Source organism: Chiloscyllium plagiosum, chromosome 2 (genome assembly GCF_004010195.1).
Source record: "Chiloscyllium plagiosum isolate BGI_BamShark_2017 chromosome 2, ASM401019v2, whole genome shotgun sequence".
Taxonomy (NCBI): Eukaryota; Metazoa; Chordata; class Chondrichthyes; order Orectolobiformes; family Hemiscylliidae; genus Chiloscyllium; species Chiloscyllium plagiosum.
The window spans coordinates 84,146,582-84,163,553 of NC_057711.1; the positions used below are offsets into that span (position 1 = coordinate 84,146,582).

The 16,972-nt window shown below is 39.8% G+C and overlaps 1 protein-coding gene across 7 annotated transcripts in view; it reads right to left on the reverse strand.

Annotated features, from left to right (window-relative positions):
- agtpbp1 (ATP/GTP binding carboxypeptidase 1) overlaps positions 1 to 16,972 on the reverse strand; it is a 340,116-nt gene that overhangs the window by 305,623 nt on the left and 17,521 nt on the right. For 2 of the 7 annotated variants that reach the window (XM_043713111.1, XM_043713092.1), the window contains exon 1: positions 12,177 to 12,528. The exons of 1 other annotated variant lie outside the window; for it this stretch is intronic. In XM_043713111.1, coding sequence (XP_043569046.1) covers positions 12,177 to 12,379 — 203 coding nt within the window. In that variant the 5' untranslated portion in view covers positions 12,380 to 12,528. Of the gene's footprint in view, positions 1 to 1,045; positions 1,074 to 12,176; positions 12,529 to 16,972 lie in introns of those variants that run through there. 4 more of the 7 variants (XM_043713101.1, XM_043713152.1, XM_043713120.1 and 1 more) reach the window with 4 other exon arrangements.

Sequence of the window (16,972 nt, forward strand, 5' to 3'; positions counted from 1 at the left end):
GAGTACAGGAGTTGAAAGGTCATGTTGCAGCTGTACAGGACATTGGTCAGGCCACTGTTGGAATGTTGCGTGGAATTCTGGTCTCCTTCCTATCGGAAAGATGTTGTGAAACTTGAAAGGGTTCAGAAAAGATTTACAAGGATGTTGCCAGGGTTGGAGGATCTGAGCTGCAGGGAGAGGCTGAACAGGCTGGGGCTGTTTTCCCTGGAGCATAGGAGGTTGAGGGGTGACCTTATAGAGGTTTACAAAATTATGAGGAGCATGGATATGATAAATAGACATAGTCTTTTTCCTGGGGTGGGGGATTCCAGAACTAGAGGGCATAGGTTTAGGATGAGAGGGGAAAGATATAAAAGAGACCTAAGGGGCAACTTTTTCACGCAGAGAGTGGTACGTGTATGTAATGAGCTGCCAGAGGATGTGATGGAGGCTGGTACAATTGCAACATTTAAGAGGTATTTGGATGGGTATATGAATAGGAAGGGTTTGGAGGGATATGGGCCGGGTGCTGGCAGGTGGGACTAGATTGGGTTGGGATATCTGGTCGGTATGGACGAGTCGGACCAAAGGGTCTGTTTCCGTGCTGTACATCTCTATGACTCTACGACACAGATCCCTCCTTTTGGCTGTAAGTCAAACCAAAACAAAGCAAAGTTAAAAATCACACAACACCAGATTATAGTCCAACAGGTTTAATCGGAAGCTCTAGCTTTTGGAGCGCCGCTCGTTCATCTGGTTGTCCACCTGGTGTTGTGTGATTTTTAACTTTGTACACCCCAGTCCAACACCAGCATCTCCAAATCAAAACAAAGCAAATGTATGCAAGTGAACTTTTATTGTATTCTTGGGAGAAATTCATGAACATACTGCATTAATTCAACAAACTTGATTCAAATACACGTCAATTTTGATTTTCCTGCACTTTGAATGCAACATCAGAAAGTTTCAGAAGTATATCCCAAGCAACATGTTTCCAATTAGCAATCCTTCTCATGCTTACACTACGTTCTGCAGCTCAATACACTATAATGTTGGTGGCACCTACCAAGGTTTTGTCTGTTCAGCAGAAGTTAAGGAAGTGTCACACTATTACCTTTTACAACGAAGGAGAAAAAAAAGAATTAAAACCTCTGGAAAATAAAGCAGCTTGATACAGCATTTCTTTCTACTATTGTTTTAAGAGTAAACATTTGTTTTCTGATCATCTTTATCTTACAATATATGAGCGATTATAAGAAGCGCAACACCACATTCAACAGGATAAATACAAAGGTTTTGTTCAATTCTTGGTCTCCTATACAATATTGATGTGTACATATTCAATTATGCTCTTCCTGCTTTTCAAGCACAAGCACAAAAGAACAATCTGGTTTAAAAGGCTGAAGAACTAATAGACTATAATTGTGTGCTTAGTTCATGTAAGCATTTACTTGCATCAACCATGGTATGTTTACAGGGAAAATTTAACTTGTTGAGTGAGCATGATCACATTTGTGATGAATGATATGCTCATCATTTCAACCAGAAAGCAATCTAATTAATTATTCATCTATCACAACAAAATCTTTCACCATTAAAACATAATGCATTTTTTTAAAATTACAAAGGATAGGAGTTACAATAATTTAGAGCATAATCACTGCTTCATATTATTTTAACATTTTAAAACTTTGAACATCAACACTGTCAATCTCTTGTTTCTCACTACTAACCATTGACTGATCATGCCACTCCCTAAGGCCAGGTGCTAACTGCCTCATTGCTTACACCTCCAATGAATCTGCTTTGTTACAAGAATACTACACAGACTTGGTGCCATCAGCTCTGTCGGAGGCCAGAGGCATAGTGTGACAAGCACGACATTTGAAAATTTGAAGGTTCAAAATCACATCGAGATCTCCAGATATGGAGAGTAGGGTCTTCCTGCCCCTTGTTTGATGCTACTATTAGACACAGGCCACAGAATCTTTGAAAAGAGAGTAAAAATGTGGTTATAAGGAGTAACCTGAAGGACCAGATCACTCTGCCTTTTGGACCTTCTTCAATGGTGTCTACAGTGAGCATCTTCAACTGTCATCCGAGCTCCGCACCCTCGGCAATATGACCTGAAGACCAGAATCAGCCCGAGACAAGAAAAGTCCAAATCGATTACCACAAATTCCGAAACATCAGCCAATCCTCAAAGACCAAAGAATGGCCTGTCCCAGCTTTGCTGAGTGGTTTTCATCAGTCTACTCAGACAAATAGTTCAAATACAGTGATAGGGACCGGAAGATAGGGTGTAGCGAATCCTTGGAAGCATGTGTCAGAAATAAATGGTGGGTATAGATTTGAATCTAGAGTAGAGTCCTGATGAAGGGCTTTTACCCGAAATGTCGATTTTCCTACTCCTCGGATTCTGCCTGACCTGCTGTGCTTTTCCAGCTCCACTCTAGATTCTGATTTCCAGTATCTGCTGTCCTCACTTTTGCCTGGGTGGAGATTTGAGCCTATAACTTAGAAATTTAAGACTGTTTACTGAAGACTCTGTGAAGACATTGATCGAGTATAATAGAGTTTAATTACAGTAGGATCTGTTAAATATTGTCCTTCCTTGATAAAGTGTTCAAAAAAATTGTGTTATACCTTCCCCTGACTCTTGACCCTTGTGTTTATCTCACCACATAAAAAGGGTTACTGCAACTGGTCAAGGTTAGTCAGAGTACATTTATCCACCTTTCACTTGACAATACAAGATTCCCATAAATTATTCTATTGCATAACAAATAAATATTCGATATAATTCAGTTTATGTAACAGTCTAGAAAGCATCAGCCAAAAAATGAGAAATCACAATCCTATTTGATGCTGTTGAGAGAGAGAGGTGGGTCTACCAGTGAAAAGGCAAAGGGAAGTTGATCACCTCAACCTGAGCTACAAGAATATGTAATCTGCAAAAGAAAATCATGAATTCCAAAAAACATTAATATTTTCCACGCAGGTCCACATTTTCCTCACATATGAAAACAAAATTAATGAGAACTCAGCCTTCTCTATATCCCATGTTTCACCTGTGAGAGTGAATCATCAAGTTTGTTTTCAATAATGTGTTGTGAGAACTAAACTATATGATTCAAAAAATGTCTGATATGATCAGCTAGTTTTCACCTTGAAGAGGTCTCTGAAGCTTTCTGCAAATAGGCAGTGCAGGTGTTCCAGACATCTCCATCCCCACTCCCCGGTGGCAGAACACTTCAACTTCCCCTTCCACTCTGCCAAGGACATGAACATCCTGGGCATCCTCCATTGGCACACCCTAACCACCCAACACCTGGAGGCAGAACGCCCCACCTTTCACCTTGGAACTCTCCAACCACACGGCATCAATGTGGACTTCACCAGTTTCCTACCCCCACCTTATCCCAGTTCCAACCTTCCAACTCAACACCACCCTCTTGAGCTGTTCTACCTGTCCATCTTCCTTCCTACCTATCCGATCCACCTTCCTCTCCGACTTATCACCACCTCCATCTACCTATCGCACTCTCAGCTACCTTCCCCTACCCCACCTCTCATTTATCTCTCTACCCCCCTCGGCTCACAAGCCTCATTCCTGATGAAGAAAAAAATTGTTAAACATGTCGTTGGAAAAAATTACTACAGAACATGAGTTCTGCACTTAAGAGCTACGAAATCAAAGGTTCATTGAGGCCATATAACACAGTTGCTAAGGATTTGATTAATGCAAACAATGGTTGTTTTAAATCCTTTTTTTCAGGCAACTATCATTGCAAAGACTGAGGAAAACATGGTAACTTGCATGCACAGCAACATAAAGATATTTGTAATTCTGAAACGCCCCAATCTTGGCAGTTGTTAAATATTATTTACATTCTCACAATACTTAACAAAAAAAGTTTACTTTTCTTCAACAGAACTGGATGAGGATTTGTGGATGATATTTCCACATAGTAGCTATTTCCTTTCCAAGAACTGACATAGAAGACTCATCACTTGTATCACTTAAGACCCAAAAATGGTCAATTAACATCAAAAGGTGGTCTCCACCCATCAGAATTTAAAGGACTTTTCCTGGGGCAAGCCAATCATAATTTCTCAGGTGGTTGGAAATTCTGTTTTTTCCAAATGCTATGTGAGAATGTTTCAGTAGCTGTAAAGTGAACTTGCTCGAGTCTGATATCTCACAAGAGACAATCACTATCTTAAATGGAATGTAACTAGCTAAGTAATACATAATATACCACTACCTATTTACTGTTCATTAAGCTGGGGTGTATTTTTGTCGAAGACATCATGTAGATATCCTTCCGCATATGATATCAGCAGTCAAAAAATACTGGTGTCAGGAAATCTACACAAGACATTCCAGATTGTTCCAGCAGAAATCCAACATATATAAAAATCACTAGTTTGCCAAATTTTCCTCATTTTCACCAGGGCCATTCCCATTACTGCTCTCTGTCTTCTGCTTTGTCTTGTCCCTTCCAACTTTCTTCAGAAAAACAAATTGCAAATTGACACACAATTGTACAATATACAACTGACATAAACTCAGATCATGTCACACTGAGGATTAGCACTGCCACACAACCTTGATGCATCAAGTAACTGCATTATAACTGACAATTTCTGCAACAATATGCCACTTTAAAATGAAAAAATAATATATTTTCCTTACATATTTTGTTGAGATTAAATTTCACCAAAAGGCAACAGTTCTCTAAAATTCTCCAATTTCACTCAGAAAAAAACTTCAACATTAGCTCCTAACAATCTGAACAGTCACTACTTCTAAATATCGAGGAACCTCGATTATCCAAATACCAATGATCTGAAAATTGGATTATCCGAAGGAGATCTCAAGGTCCCGACAGAAACATTACATGGGTAATGAAACATGGGTTTCCTCCGGGTGCTCCGGTTTCCTCCCACAGTCCAAAGATGTGCAGGTCAGGTGAATTGGCCATGTTAAATTGTCCGTAGTGTTAGGTTAGGGGTATGGGTGGTTTGCGCTTCGGCGGGTCGGTGTGGACTTGTTGGGCCGAAGGGTCTGTTTCCACACTGTAAAGTAATCTAATCTACATCAGAGACGTGTTTCCAACAGTGATCGTGTCTTTTGTTTATAGAGATTAAACAGGCACTGTCTCCAAATGACTGACCTCCCGCCCTCTCTGTCTCCCCACACTTTCCCTGGAGTTCTAATAAACGCCCCACTGTCCCCAGATAATCACTCTAACATTGTCATGTACAGGGCAAACGTGGAACCGATCAAAAAGTTGCAATAAAAAAGTTTGTGTATGTGTCTGTGCACACAAAGGCACCAGCAGCACCAATCCTGTTGTTTTGGGGGGAGGCGGTCTTGGACGGGATTGAGGGGGCGCAGGCAGGGGGACAGTGTTGGATGGGATTAGGGGGCAGGGGGCATTGATGGACAGGGGTGGCAGGTGGAGTTTGGGGGGGGGGGGGGGGGGGAGTCTCATGCGCTGTGTGCTGCTGCTGCTCATCTCCTGAATGGGGAACAGACTTTAAAAGCTCCGAGCTCCAGAGGAAAGGCATTTAAATCGATTAACCTAATAATCAATTATCCGAATGAAATAGTGCCCGCCCATTTCGTTCGGATAATCCAGGTTCTCCTGTATAACAGCATCCAATTTTGAATTCTAGTGGCTCAGAAATATGTATTTACTGCCAATAATTTGGTTTTATAATGAACTTTGAAATATATTAATCACTTTAGATACAATATTTTCTAAAAAATTGTGATTATTACACCATATTCCATCATGCATTTAAAATTAGCTTCACAACAATAACTGTGATTTCAATTAAACATATTATGCTCCAGTGTGTGTTGCTTTGTTCTCAAGTTATAGCATAATCATCATCCTGAAATATGAACTTTGTTTCTCTCCACATATGCTGCTTTAAGTGCTGAGTATTTCCAGAATTTTCTATTCCTCTTCAATTGAAACATCTATGTGATCTATATTAGACTCTGCTTTTCAAAACATTGAACATTAATATGCATAAGGATTTTTATTAAAAATGAAAATTTTATATGGTTATATTTTGAACTTTGAAATATTTTCTAACCAACCTATTCAGAGATGTTTTTACACACCTCTGCAGCAGATAAGACTTGAACCCTTCCTGACTAAGAGGTAGGGACATCATCACTGCACCACAAGGGTGCAAGTGTGCTGAGAGTGCAATAGGTAGATGATGGTGAGGGAGGAAGTGATAGGTTAGACAGGAGGATGGAGCAGATAGATGGGAAAGGCAGGTAAAAAGGGCGGTATCAAGTTCGAGGCTTGGGACTGGGATAATGTGGGGGCAGGGGCATCAGGAAACTGTTGAAAACCACATTGATCCCATGGGTGCGCAACCACCAACCCCACTGCCCTGTGATGAAGACTTCAACTCCTCCTTCCCCTCCGTCAAGGGCATGCAGGTCCTGGGCTTCCTCCATCGCCAAACCCTTGCCACCCAATGCCTGGAGGAAGAACTTGGAACCCTGCAACCATACGGGTTATTCTCCTACTCCTTGGATATGCCTTATCTGCTGTGCTTTTCCAACACAATTTCAGACCAGTGTCTGCAGGAAAGCAACACACAGACCAGATGCCTAACTACAGGAGCAATCATCCCTACACACACGAATGGAGCTACATCAGGACATTATTTCAACGGGCCCCAACAAACTGCAGCACCCAGGAACTACGAACAGCAGAAGAAAAATATCTATTAAGCATATTCAAGAAGAACAGGTACCTAATAAACACAGTCCAACGATTTCTCAACATCAAATCCAAACAAGCAGACACAACACGCCCAGAAACTCTAGCCACATTACCATAAATTAAAGACATCTCTGAAATGACTTCCAGAATACTCAGACCCCTTGGCTCACAAACCTACTTAAGCACACAAGCACACTTAAACAATGGCTGATGAACCTAAAGGACCCTGTACAAACAGCCAGCCAAACTAATGGCATTTACAAAATACCATGCAAGACTGTAACAAACATTACATCAGACAGACAGGCAGAAAACTAGCCACCAGGATAAATGAACACCAACTAGCCACAAAAGACATGACCCATCACTAGTATCCTTATATACAGATAAAGAAGGACACTACTTCAACTGGGACAACACATCCATCCTAGGACAAGCTAAACAGAGACACACTGGGGGATTCCTAGAGGCCTGGCATTCTAACTGGGACTCCATCAATTAACATATCGATTTGGACCCCATTTCCCATCCCCTGTCAAAAAGAACTGGAAACGATATCACCCACCTTAAGAGAGACCAAGACACATAAATAAAAACTAGAACATAACACCAGCACTTCACCAGACGCTTACTGATGATGTTATCTAGTATGGAGACGAAACGTCTGAAAATAAACTTTTCAGCTCAGTGAGCGAACGTACAACCTGACTGTCTCTTCTGTTTAGTTTAATAAAAACAAAATACTGAAACATACACAGAAAATACTGGAGAAACTCAGCAGATCCAACAGCCTCTATGGAGAGAGAAAAAGAGTTAAATGTTTCAAATCCATTACAACTTTTGTCAGAACTGAAAAGGGTTGGAAAAAATATTTTTAATATCTTTGATGGCAGTAGAGGAGCAGCAAGAGGAACAGATAGCGTGGGGCCTAGTTCCAAGGACAAACTGTTGTTAATTGTGATGAAAGGGAGATATGGATAGAAAATATATATAGGTTAAAATGTGAGAAGGGGAAAATGGGTTCTCTCTATTGAGAAAAAAAAGATAGCAATACAAGGCTGCTGGAGTTGTATGGTTGCAAATGTTAAAAAAATTAGGAGCATTGATATGGCCAAGTTCTGAAATTCAATATTAAATCCTAGAGGCTGTTTTTAGATTGTTTGTTGTCATAAATATCTCAAAATTTTAAAACCTTGTTGTATAGAATCATACAATCTGTACAGGGTGAAAACAGGCCATTCAGCCCACACCTACCCTCCAAACAGTATCCCACCCAGATCCACATCTCTACCCTATAATCCTGCATTTTCTATGTCTAATCCACCTAGCCTGCACATCTTTGGTATAATCCTTCCCAGTCACTGTACATACTCTGTAAAAATATTAACCTGCTCAGGGATTGTAACACTTTTAACAAGTACAATAAAGCAAGTAGAAACTTTCCACACCATATAGAACAATTTAAGGACCTTCTATTATATTTTGAATATGGAAACCAGCATTTTTCAAATAAATTTACAAAGGCAATTGGGGTAAAATAGAAACAGCCTTTCTCTTCAAACTAATGAAGACTGAACCTAGTTGGGCTCGAGTCATTATCAAGTAACAATCTTTTGAATGACAGCAGATTCAAGACAAAATGCTTTTTATTTATATGGGGTCTGGCTGGATCAGCATTAATTGCTCATTGGCAAGGTGGTGGTGGTGAACAGCATTCTGCAGTTCATCCTTTCTAACAGTTGGTATATCTGAATGGCTTGCTAGGCATTGCACAGAATCAACCACATTGCAGGAGTCACATGTAGGCCAGACTAGGTAAGGATGCTAGTTTCCTTCCCTAAAGGCCATTCATGGAGCAAATGGGTTTTATGCCAATTAATAATGATTTCATGATTTGTTTTGCATTTGCATCCCAGCATTTGCTGTGGTGTGGATTTGAACTCAGTCCATTACCAGGATCTCTAGTTTACTAGTCCAGCAACAATATCTGTAAACCATTACCGCCCTATCATTAGATACATTCCTTACAACCATCTATACATTTACAGTTCAAAAGCCGAAGATGTTATGATCCTTGGTAAGATCAATAAGATATTTGAATTCAGAGTAACTGGAAGATTACAACAGATCCACGTCAGATGCCATATCACTTGCCCTTCACTCCTCCCTAGAACATCTTGACACCAAGAACAGCTACATAAGAATCCTACTCATTGGCTACAGTTCAGCTTTCAATACTGTTTTCCCCTCGAGACTGATTACTAAACTTAGTGACCTCAGACTAAGCCCCATCCTCTGCAACTGGATCCTCAGTTTCCTGACCCACAGGCCACAGTTAGTGAAGACTGGGGACAATATTTCGTCCTAACACTCAACACTGGAGTCCCCCAGGGACGCATACTTAGCCCCCTACTGTACTCACTGTATACCCATGACTGCATCGCCAAATACCAGACTAATGCCATTTACAAGTTCACTGATGACACCACCATAGTCGGTCGAATCTCAGATGGCGACGAAACAGACTTGGAAAAATGGTGCAATGAGAACAACCTAGCTCTCAATGCCAGCAAAAACCAAGGAATTCATTATTGACTTTCAGCAGGATGTTACTCTACAATCTCTACCATTCGAGAGAAGGTACAGAAGCCTGAACACACGCACCAGCTGGTTTCGCAACAGTTTCTACCCCACTGTTGTTAGAATACTGAATGGACTCACAAACGCTTAACATTCGCTTGGACCTGTGATTTTGTTTTTGCCGCTGTTTACCCATTATTTACTATCTATGCTACTTAACTATGTGATCTGCCTGTATTTTCACTGTGCCTTGGTACATGTGACAATAAATTCAATTCAATTCAATTCAATTCAATTCAATTCAATTCAGATTATAAATTGTATCCCAAGTAACTACCATACAGTATTCTTTCAGGAATTTCAAAATATATATTTAAAGCTGAGTTTGGGCGAGTGCACTTTCAAAGCCCTATCTTATTCCCACTACTGCATTAACCACAACATAAATTTATAATGTTTACCCAGTTAGCAATGCAACCAATTAGATTTAGAATAAATATATCCATCAACATGGTATCTTCAATAAACAAAATAATTAAAGTGAAAATAAGACTTACTTGGCAATAATGTAAGGCTAATTAACATACTGTTTGAAAAATCAGTATAAATATTTACCCTTCTTAATGCTTCAAAACACACACATACACACAAAAACACCAATAGGGGAAGAATTGGACAGGGTAGAAAGTGGATTGCTTTCTTTGTAGGGATTCACTTTGGGGGAAAGAAGATTTTAACCAAGGGTGATTAAAGATGAAAAGGATAAGGTGTGGGATTTGCAGATGGCTGTCATTTGGACATTCTGGCACATGTAGAAAGTGTCACCAAACATAGGCAATTACAATCCCCTAAATTTTGTTTATTCTTCTGGGGGAACGTGTAAAGTCCATGATGCCAGTGGCTTCCAAAATCAGAAGTCAATGCTGGGAAAGGCATCATACACAAGTTGGCATGCGCAGACTTTTGGAGCAGTTGCCTGGCCATGCAGCATAGAGGGAATGTTGATAGGCAGTTGTGTTGAGAGGTTTGCAAACTCAGATCCCTTTGGAAACACATAATTAAGTATTCTTCCCAGTATTCCTCAAGAGGACAACCAGGTTTCACTCTGGATTCACAAAAAGGATTTTTCCACAATCAGGTCAGCTAAGCCAAAAAGCTCCTTTTCTTCAGCAGGCTGGTCATCAACAATACCTCAAGTAGAAATTGAAACCAGGCATATGGTCTCCAATGAGCAAACAGTTGTTACAAGACATGCAACTACCAAGAAATGCTATGGAAACAAATGTCCCAATGTCCTTTCATTGACCGCTTTCTAAAATATCTGTCCAGGTATCTGCAATCCTACAAAGTCAGATCCACAAAATTTATTAAATATGAAGCCTTCATTAAAGCATCAACTTTAATTAGGTAACTGCAAGCATGTTCATCAGAATAACAAGCATTAAACTATAAGTGTGTCTTCAAACTCAATCACAATTTCACTACGACTAACTTTTATTCAGATACCTTTGATGTGGAAAATACACTGCAGACATTTTTCAATATCCTCAGCTCAGTTTCTGGAATCCATGCTTGATGAACTGTTTACCATATTGCATTGCTGAAGGCCTATGAAAGACTTTCATCTAAAAGTCAATATCGTATTTCATCCATTGCAAGACACATTATACAGAAGGTTTTTTACCTCTTGTAAACTGATCGTGTTTTAATTGCTTTCTAAGTGTATCATCCATGTCTTTCTGTTCTGTGTAGTTAGGTTACATGAAAACAAAGAAATGAAAGGTTATGCTTATAGGATTACATGAAGAGGAGAAGATACAGGCTTGATTGAAGTATAATTACTCATTGGACTGGGTCAGTCAAATGAGCTGTTCTTGTGCTATAGCTTCCATACAAATCTAGATTTAGAAGTAATGGCCTTGTGGAGAAGAAAACACAATGTTTACGCCACACAGTCTCAACACTCCATGCTTACTTAAAGACCATCCAGTAGTTATTTTGCACACTAGCTTCAGTCAAAAGAGATTCAGCCTGTATATGGAAGCTGCCTTTTTTGCTTGGTACTTTGCTTGTAGACTTCATGCTAATCATTCAGAACCAATCTAAATATTCACCTATTAAAATATGTTTCATAAAATAATATTATGGTAATTACTTTTAGTGTCTTATAACCATTAAGTGGATGCAAGTGCAAACAACTGCTGAAAAGTAAGAATTCTGAACCTTTCCTGCAAACGTAATATCCGAGTAACCAGAATTCTCAGCAAACATTCAATATTGGGATGACAGAGGCGTTTCATTAAATTTTGAATCGAGGCATTCAACTGTTACATTACAATATATAATAAATTGAAGATGCTGTTTTAAGTGGCAATCACAATATTGACAATGGCAGGAAAGTATATCCAATCCAGTCTCCTTGAGCATCAACTGAAGAATTTACCATATTTACCGGAAATAGCTCCAGCTTGCAGTACTGTGGTTTAAAACATTCAATACACGTTCAAATATTTTGAATGTGAAACGTGAAAAGAATTTTAAGTTAGCATTTTCGTTACGAGTTCAATCATATTGATTCTAATAAAATCACATAATTAACAAAGCGCCCAGGAATCCCAGCGTTTCCTATAGCAACTGCAGTGTGCCAAGGCTTCGGCAAGTGAGGGGGCACTAGTCAAATGGAAAGATGGGCCTGTCACTGACCGCCAGTCACTATCTACTTTTATTCCATAGACCTTAACGTTCCATCATACACTGGAATTTGCTAGCTTCAATATTTTAAGCTTACAATGTACCAATCGACAGTTTTAAAAAAAACAAGCAGAAGAGCGTTCGTACGTCCCTTTAAACTCATACCGTATAATGGTGGTAGATTGTTGCTTGCTTTGTTCCGTGTGTATGTCGAGAGCACAGGTATAGGAGAAAGCAGCATACGCAACAAAACGCCGCTGTTTTGGATACAAACTGCTCGAACGTCTCGCAGCACCGACTCTGAGAGCACGGACGTCGCCGTGCGCCTGCATCAGCCACTGAGACACACCCCTGCAAAACTGGACCATTTATCTAAAGCTCTCCGTACCTTCTGTTTGGACAGCGACTCTTATTTTATCGATTTAAAACACAATTTCTTTAAGTTGTTCCAGTCTGAAAATTCAACATCGACGTAGTATACGTTGCAATGATTGTTTGTTTCGAAACTATCGTAAATAGTATTTTTGACATTTCGGAACAGTTCTCTATTTATCAAGGATATCTCACACGTAGCGTCCACAATGTTGTTCTGTTTTACAACAGGATACTAACTGGGTATTTTACATTCACGAATACGATTTGAATCGCAAATACAAGTTTTTTTAAAGTTTCGCTTCCTGCCCTATTGGAACCATGAATAATCCGTTAACGTGTTACTGCATTGAGAGTACTTCTGAAGCTAAGGTTGCGGTGCCAGTCAAGTGTCGACTTCGAGATGACAACTGGAAGACCTTCCTTCACTCAGCTACTTTCCATATCCCACCCAAAGCCAGGTAATGCCTTATTAGAAATGAAGCTTACTCTTCGAGATAATCACGTTGTTTTGTACAAATATTGCAGCTAACATCCAAGTTGAAATTGAAGTTATCCATGAGCTGTGCAGAATTGGAGTGCAGTACTGAGTGATGTGGTATCCACCGTACTAATATATGTGTGAATCAGAGGAGATTAGCTTCTATATAAATTAACTATATAAACATAATTTCCACTTAAAAAGTTAAAAAAAATTAACATTACATTCCAATAAAACTGAACACTTCAAGTTTTTCTTATGTCTTGTTTTCTTTTTCTCAAAAACATTATTCAAAGTACATTATTCAAAGTAAAAGCGTGCCTCTTCATCCCACACTACAGTTGGTCTTTGACCAAGCTTGACATTATGATTCTTTGTCTCATGGTTCTCTTCCAATCACTCTGTGTGCCTATTTTTTACGATTTTCAGCTTCCTGCTTTGGCCACTACACTGATGTTCTTGTATTTCCTATTTCCTCTTTTAAATGCTCCAACATTTCTCACATTAATAGTTTGCAGTACAACATTCTCCAAACTGTCAAATACTGTTAAGCTGCATCAGCTCAGTCCTGGTACTCTTTTTTTTCAATTTCTTCTTTTTAAAACACGGGCTGATGATATTTTGACCAAAGAATCTCTTCTACTGTCAAAGTTGCATCTCTTAACAGGATGTGGGCATTGCTGGCTAGACCAATATTTATTACCTATCCCTAAATGTCTCGAGAACAGTTACGATTGAACCATATTATTGTGTATCTGGATTTGAAACAGATACATTTCTCCGACAATTCACAGAATTCACATTCGCGATTCAAATAGTTTTGTCATCACCATGACACCAGGTCTTAATTTCAGATTTTATTGAATTCAAACTTCACAATCTGCCATGATGGAATTTATAACCATGTTTCTCTTCCATAAGCTCCTTTCCAGCATGCATATTATGTTGTGTTCAGCCTTCATTCTCTCCAGGACAACAACTCTTTCTCTAACTTTTCCGCTTGAGTGCTTTAAGTTTATGGAAATCTTCTTTAATTACCTGAACTTTCCAAATTATTTATTTTTCCATTTCTGTCAAGAGTTTTGTCTTTCAATATTGGCCTCGTGAATTTCATTATCTAAGTGTGACCTATTCATTTGGATTTTAATGTTACATTTCACAACATTGGAATTTACTCATTCTAGCTGACACTCTTGGCATTTCGCTTCCATCCATCTCTGGGAGGTTCCTCCTTCATACTTTCCCTTTGGTAATTAACATAGGGGTGAATCACTGACACCTTCGCAGAATGTCAGTGATAAGGCACTGAAAATTTTCAAAGTATCTCACAACGTTTAGGGCAGCACAGTGGCTCAGTGCTGAGCATTGTAGCCAGGAACCCGGATTCTATTCCAGGGCAACTGTCTGTGTGGAGATTGCACATTCCACATGTCTGCTTTGTTTTTCACCAGGTGCTCTGGTTTCCTCCCCAAGTCTAAAGTAGGAGGAAGTTTTTTTTGCACACAAAGATGTGCAGGTTAGGTCACATGGCCTTGCTAAATTCCCCATATTGTCCAGGAATGTGCAGGCTAGCTGGATTAGCCATGGGAAATGCAGCATTACAGGGAGAGGGGAGGGGTCAAGGGTCTGGGTGGAATGCTTTTTGCAGGGTCAGTGTGGACTCAGTGCCAAATGGCCTGCTTCCACAATGGAGGAAATCAATGACGACCCCTTTAAAATACAGCTGGACCAGTACTGCTTCAAATTAGAGGGCATATTTCAATGGGTATATAACTTTGAATATCCAATGACACTTCCTTCATCTCATGATTTACGGAATTCACAACTGTTCAATTTCAAGGTAGCAGGACCATTTGTTCAGTGATGGAGACCATTCAGTTGACATCTTTTCATTTGTGACTCCTCCAAATTTAGGTCATTCCTAGTTGTCGAATCTGTTCTACTAGTTACTGCAGGTTTATCTTGCCTGATTGCAAAGCATTTTTCAGGAGGTATCTATTTCCTTTCAAAGTGTCAGGAAAGATCTTGTGGTGCAGCTTGAACAGGATGATGGTTTAGATTTTTAGATTTAGATTTAGATTTAGATTTAGATTTAATTACAGTGTGGAAACAGGCCCTTCGGCCCAACAAGTCCACACCGACCCGCCGAAGCGAAACCCACCCATATCCCTACATTTACCCCTTACCTAACACTACAGGCAATTTAGCATGGCCAATTCACCTGACCCTGCACATCTTTAGGATGGTGGGAGGAAACTGGAGCACACAGAGGAAACACACGCAGACACGGGGAGAATGTGCAAACTCCACACAGTCAGTCGCCTGAGGCGGGAATTGAACCCAGGTCTCTGGCACTGTGAGGCATCAGTGCTAACCACTGTGCCGCCGGTATTCTGTGCTCCAATATCAAATTTCAGATTTACGGTGGGGGCATATTTCTCGTTTTCTTTCTGATCTGAATGGTTGAGAGATTTTTTTTTTCCCAGTCTGGGAACTGTCACTCCAGACATTTTGTACACTTGAGTGGTTCACATATCTATTGTATCCTCAAACTCCACACCGACCCTCCGAAGAGTAACCCACACAGACCCACTCACCTACCAATGCACATATCACTATGGGCAACTTAGCATGGCCAATTCACCAAACCTGCACATCTTTGGACTGTGGAGGAAACTGGAGCACTGGGAGGAAACCCATGCAGACACAGGGAGAAGGTGCAAACTCCACGCAGTCGCCCGAGGCTGGAATCGAACCCGGGTCTCTAGAGCTGCAAGAAACATGGATTTGAATGGCTAATATTGTAAGCATAGGTTGGACAGCCTGGGCTAGCTTCCAGTGAAATTTAGAACAGTGATTGTGTTATGAAGTTGAAGGTATGTACTGTATCTTTAAGAGAGAGAGAAATCTAGCAAATACCTGTGATGTCACAGAGTATACTAGACAATTGAAAGATGTAACATTTTGGCTGTAACCTAGATAGCTCATTGGTCAAATTCAAACTGCTGTGAAAACAATCAGTTTAAGTTATGCCCCAAGATACTAAAAGCCAATCAAATTTGAGTTTGACTGTTTTGACAACATTGAACCAATAAAATGATCCAATGTTTTTGGGTATAAAAAGCAGGAAGTTTGAATAGTTAGCCAGCGAAAGAAGACCAGCTGCCATTGTCAGACAGATTGCCCAAAAACCATCTCTCTAAAAGGTACCTTTTCAAATGGAACATTTTTGCAATAAAAGACCAAAGACGACCCAGGGAGATCTACAAAGAGAAAGCTCACCACCGCTAATGACAGCCGCTGACTGACTTTGATCATTGATTTGCTGTAAATTCAATAGGGGCTTTTTTGGATCAGTAGATTATTATGGAGTGTGTGGTGTGGTGTGGTGTGGTTGGGGGGGTAGATAACAAATCTCTAAGAGAAAGGAGGCTTACAGTTGTAAATAGTTGTTTACTGTTCAGTTTTAGAGTTAAAGAATAAAATAATTTTTTTGTTAAATAGTGGAATTTGGATAATTCTGTCACTCACACTTTAACAGACTATGAGGCAAGGTGAGCTTTTCTGTGCGTTTGGTTTAATTAGAAGGGTTTACCGCCGTGTAGTAAGAATTAGCAATATTTCCTCTAATTACCTCTGATATCCACATGTGGCAGCAGCTTCCAAATTAGATGTCAATACTGAGAATGACATCAACACGCTGATCGTTATGCACGCAACATCCAAGCAGCTGTGCAACTTAGAGGCAACGTTGGTGAATAATGACCCGATTAAAATGTTTAAGATCCTGAATGGTTTTCACAAGGTGGAGATGGAAAGAATATTTCCTCTTCTGGTTCATCTAGAACTAGAAGACACTGTTTCAAAATAAATGGTCACCCTTTCAGGTCAGAGATGAAAATTCTTTTCTGTCAGAGAGTTCTCAGTTCAGGAAGGCAGTAGAAGCAGGATCATTGAATATTTTTAAAATGGAGACAGAGAGATTCTTGTTAGGCACGGGAATCCAGGGTTATCAAGAATAGAGGGGAGTGTGGAATTTGAAACATAAACAGATCAACAACAATCTCATTGAATAGTCAAGTTTGCTCAAGGCACCAAATGATCTATA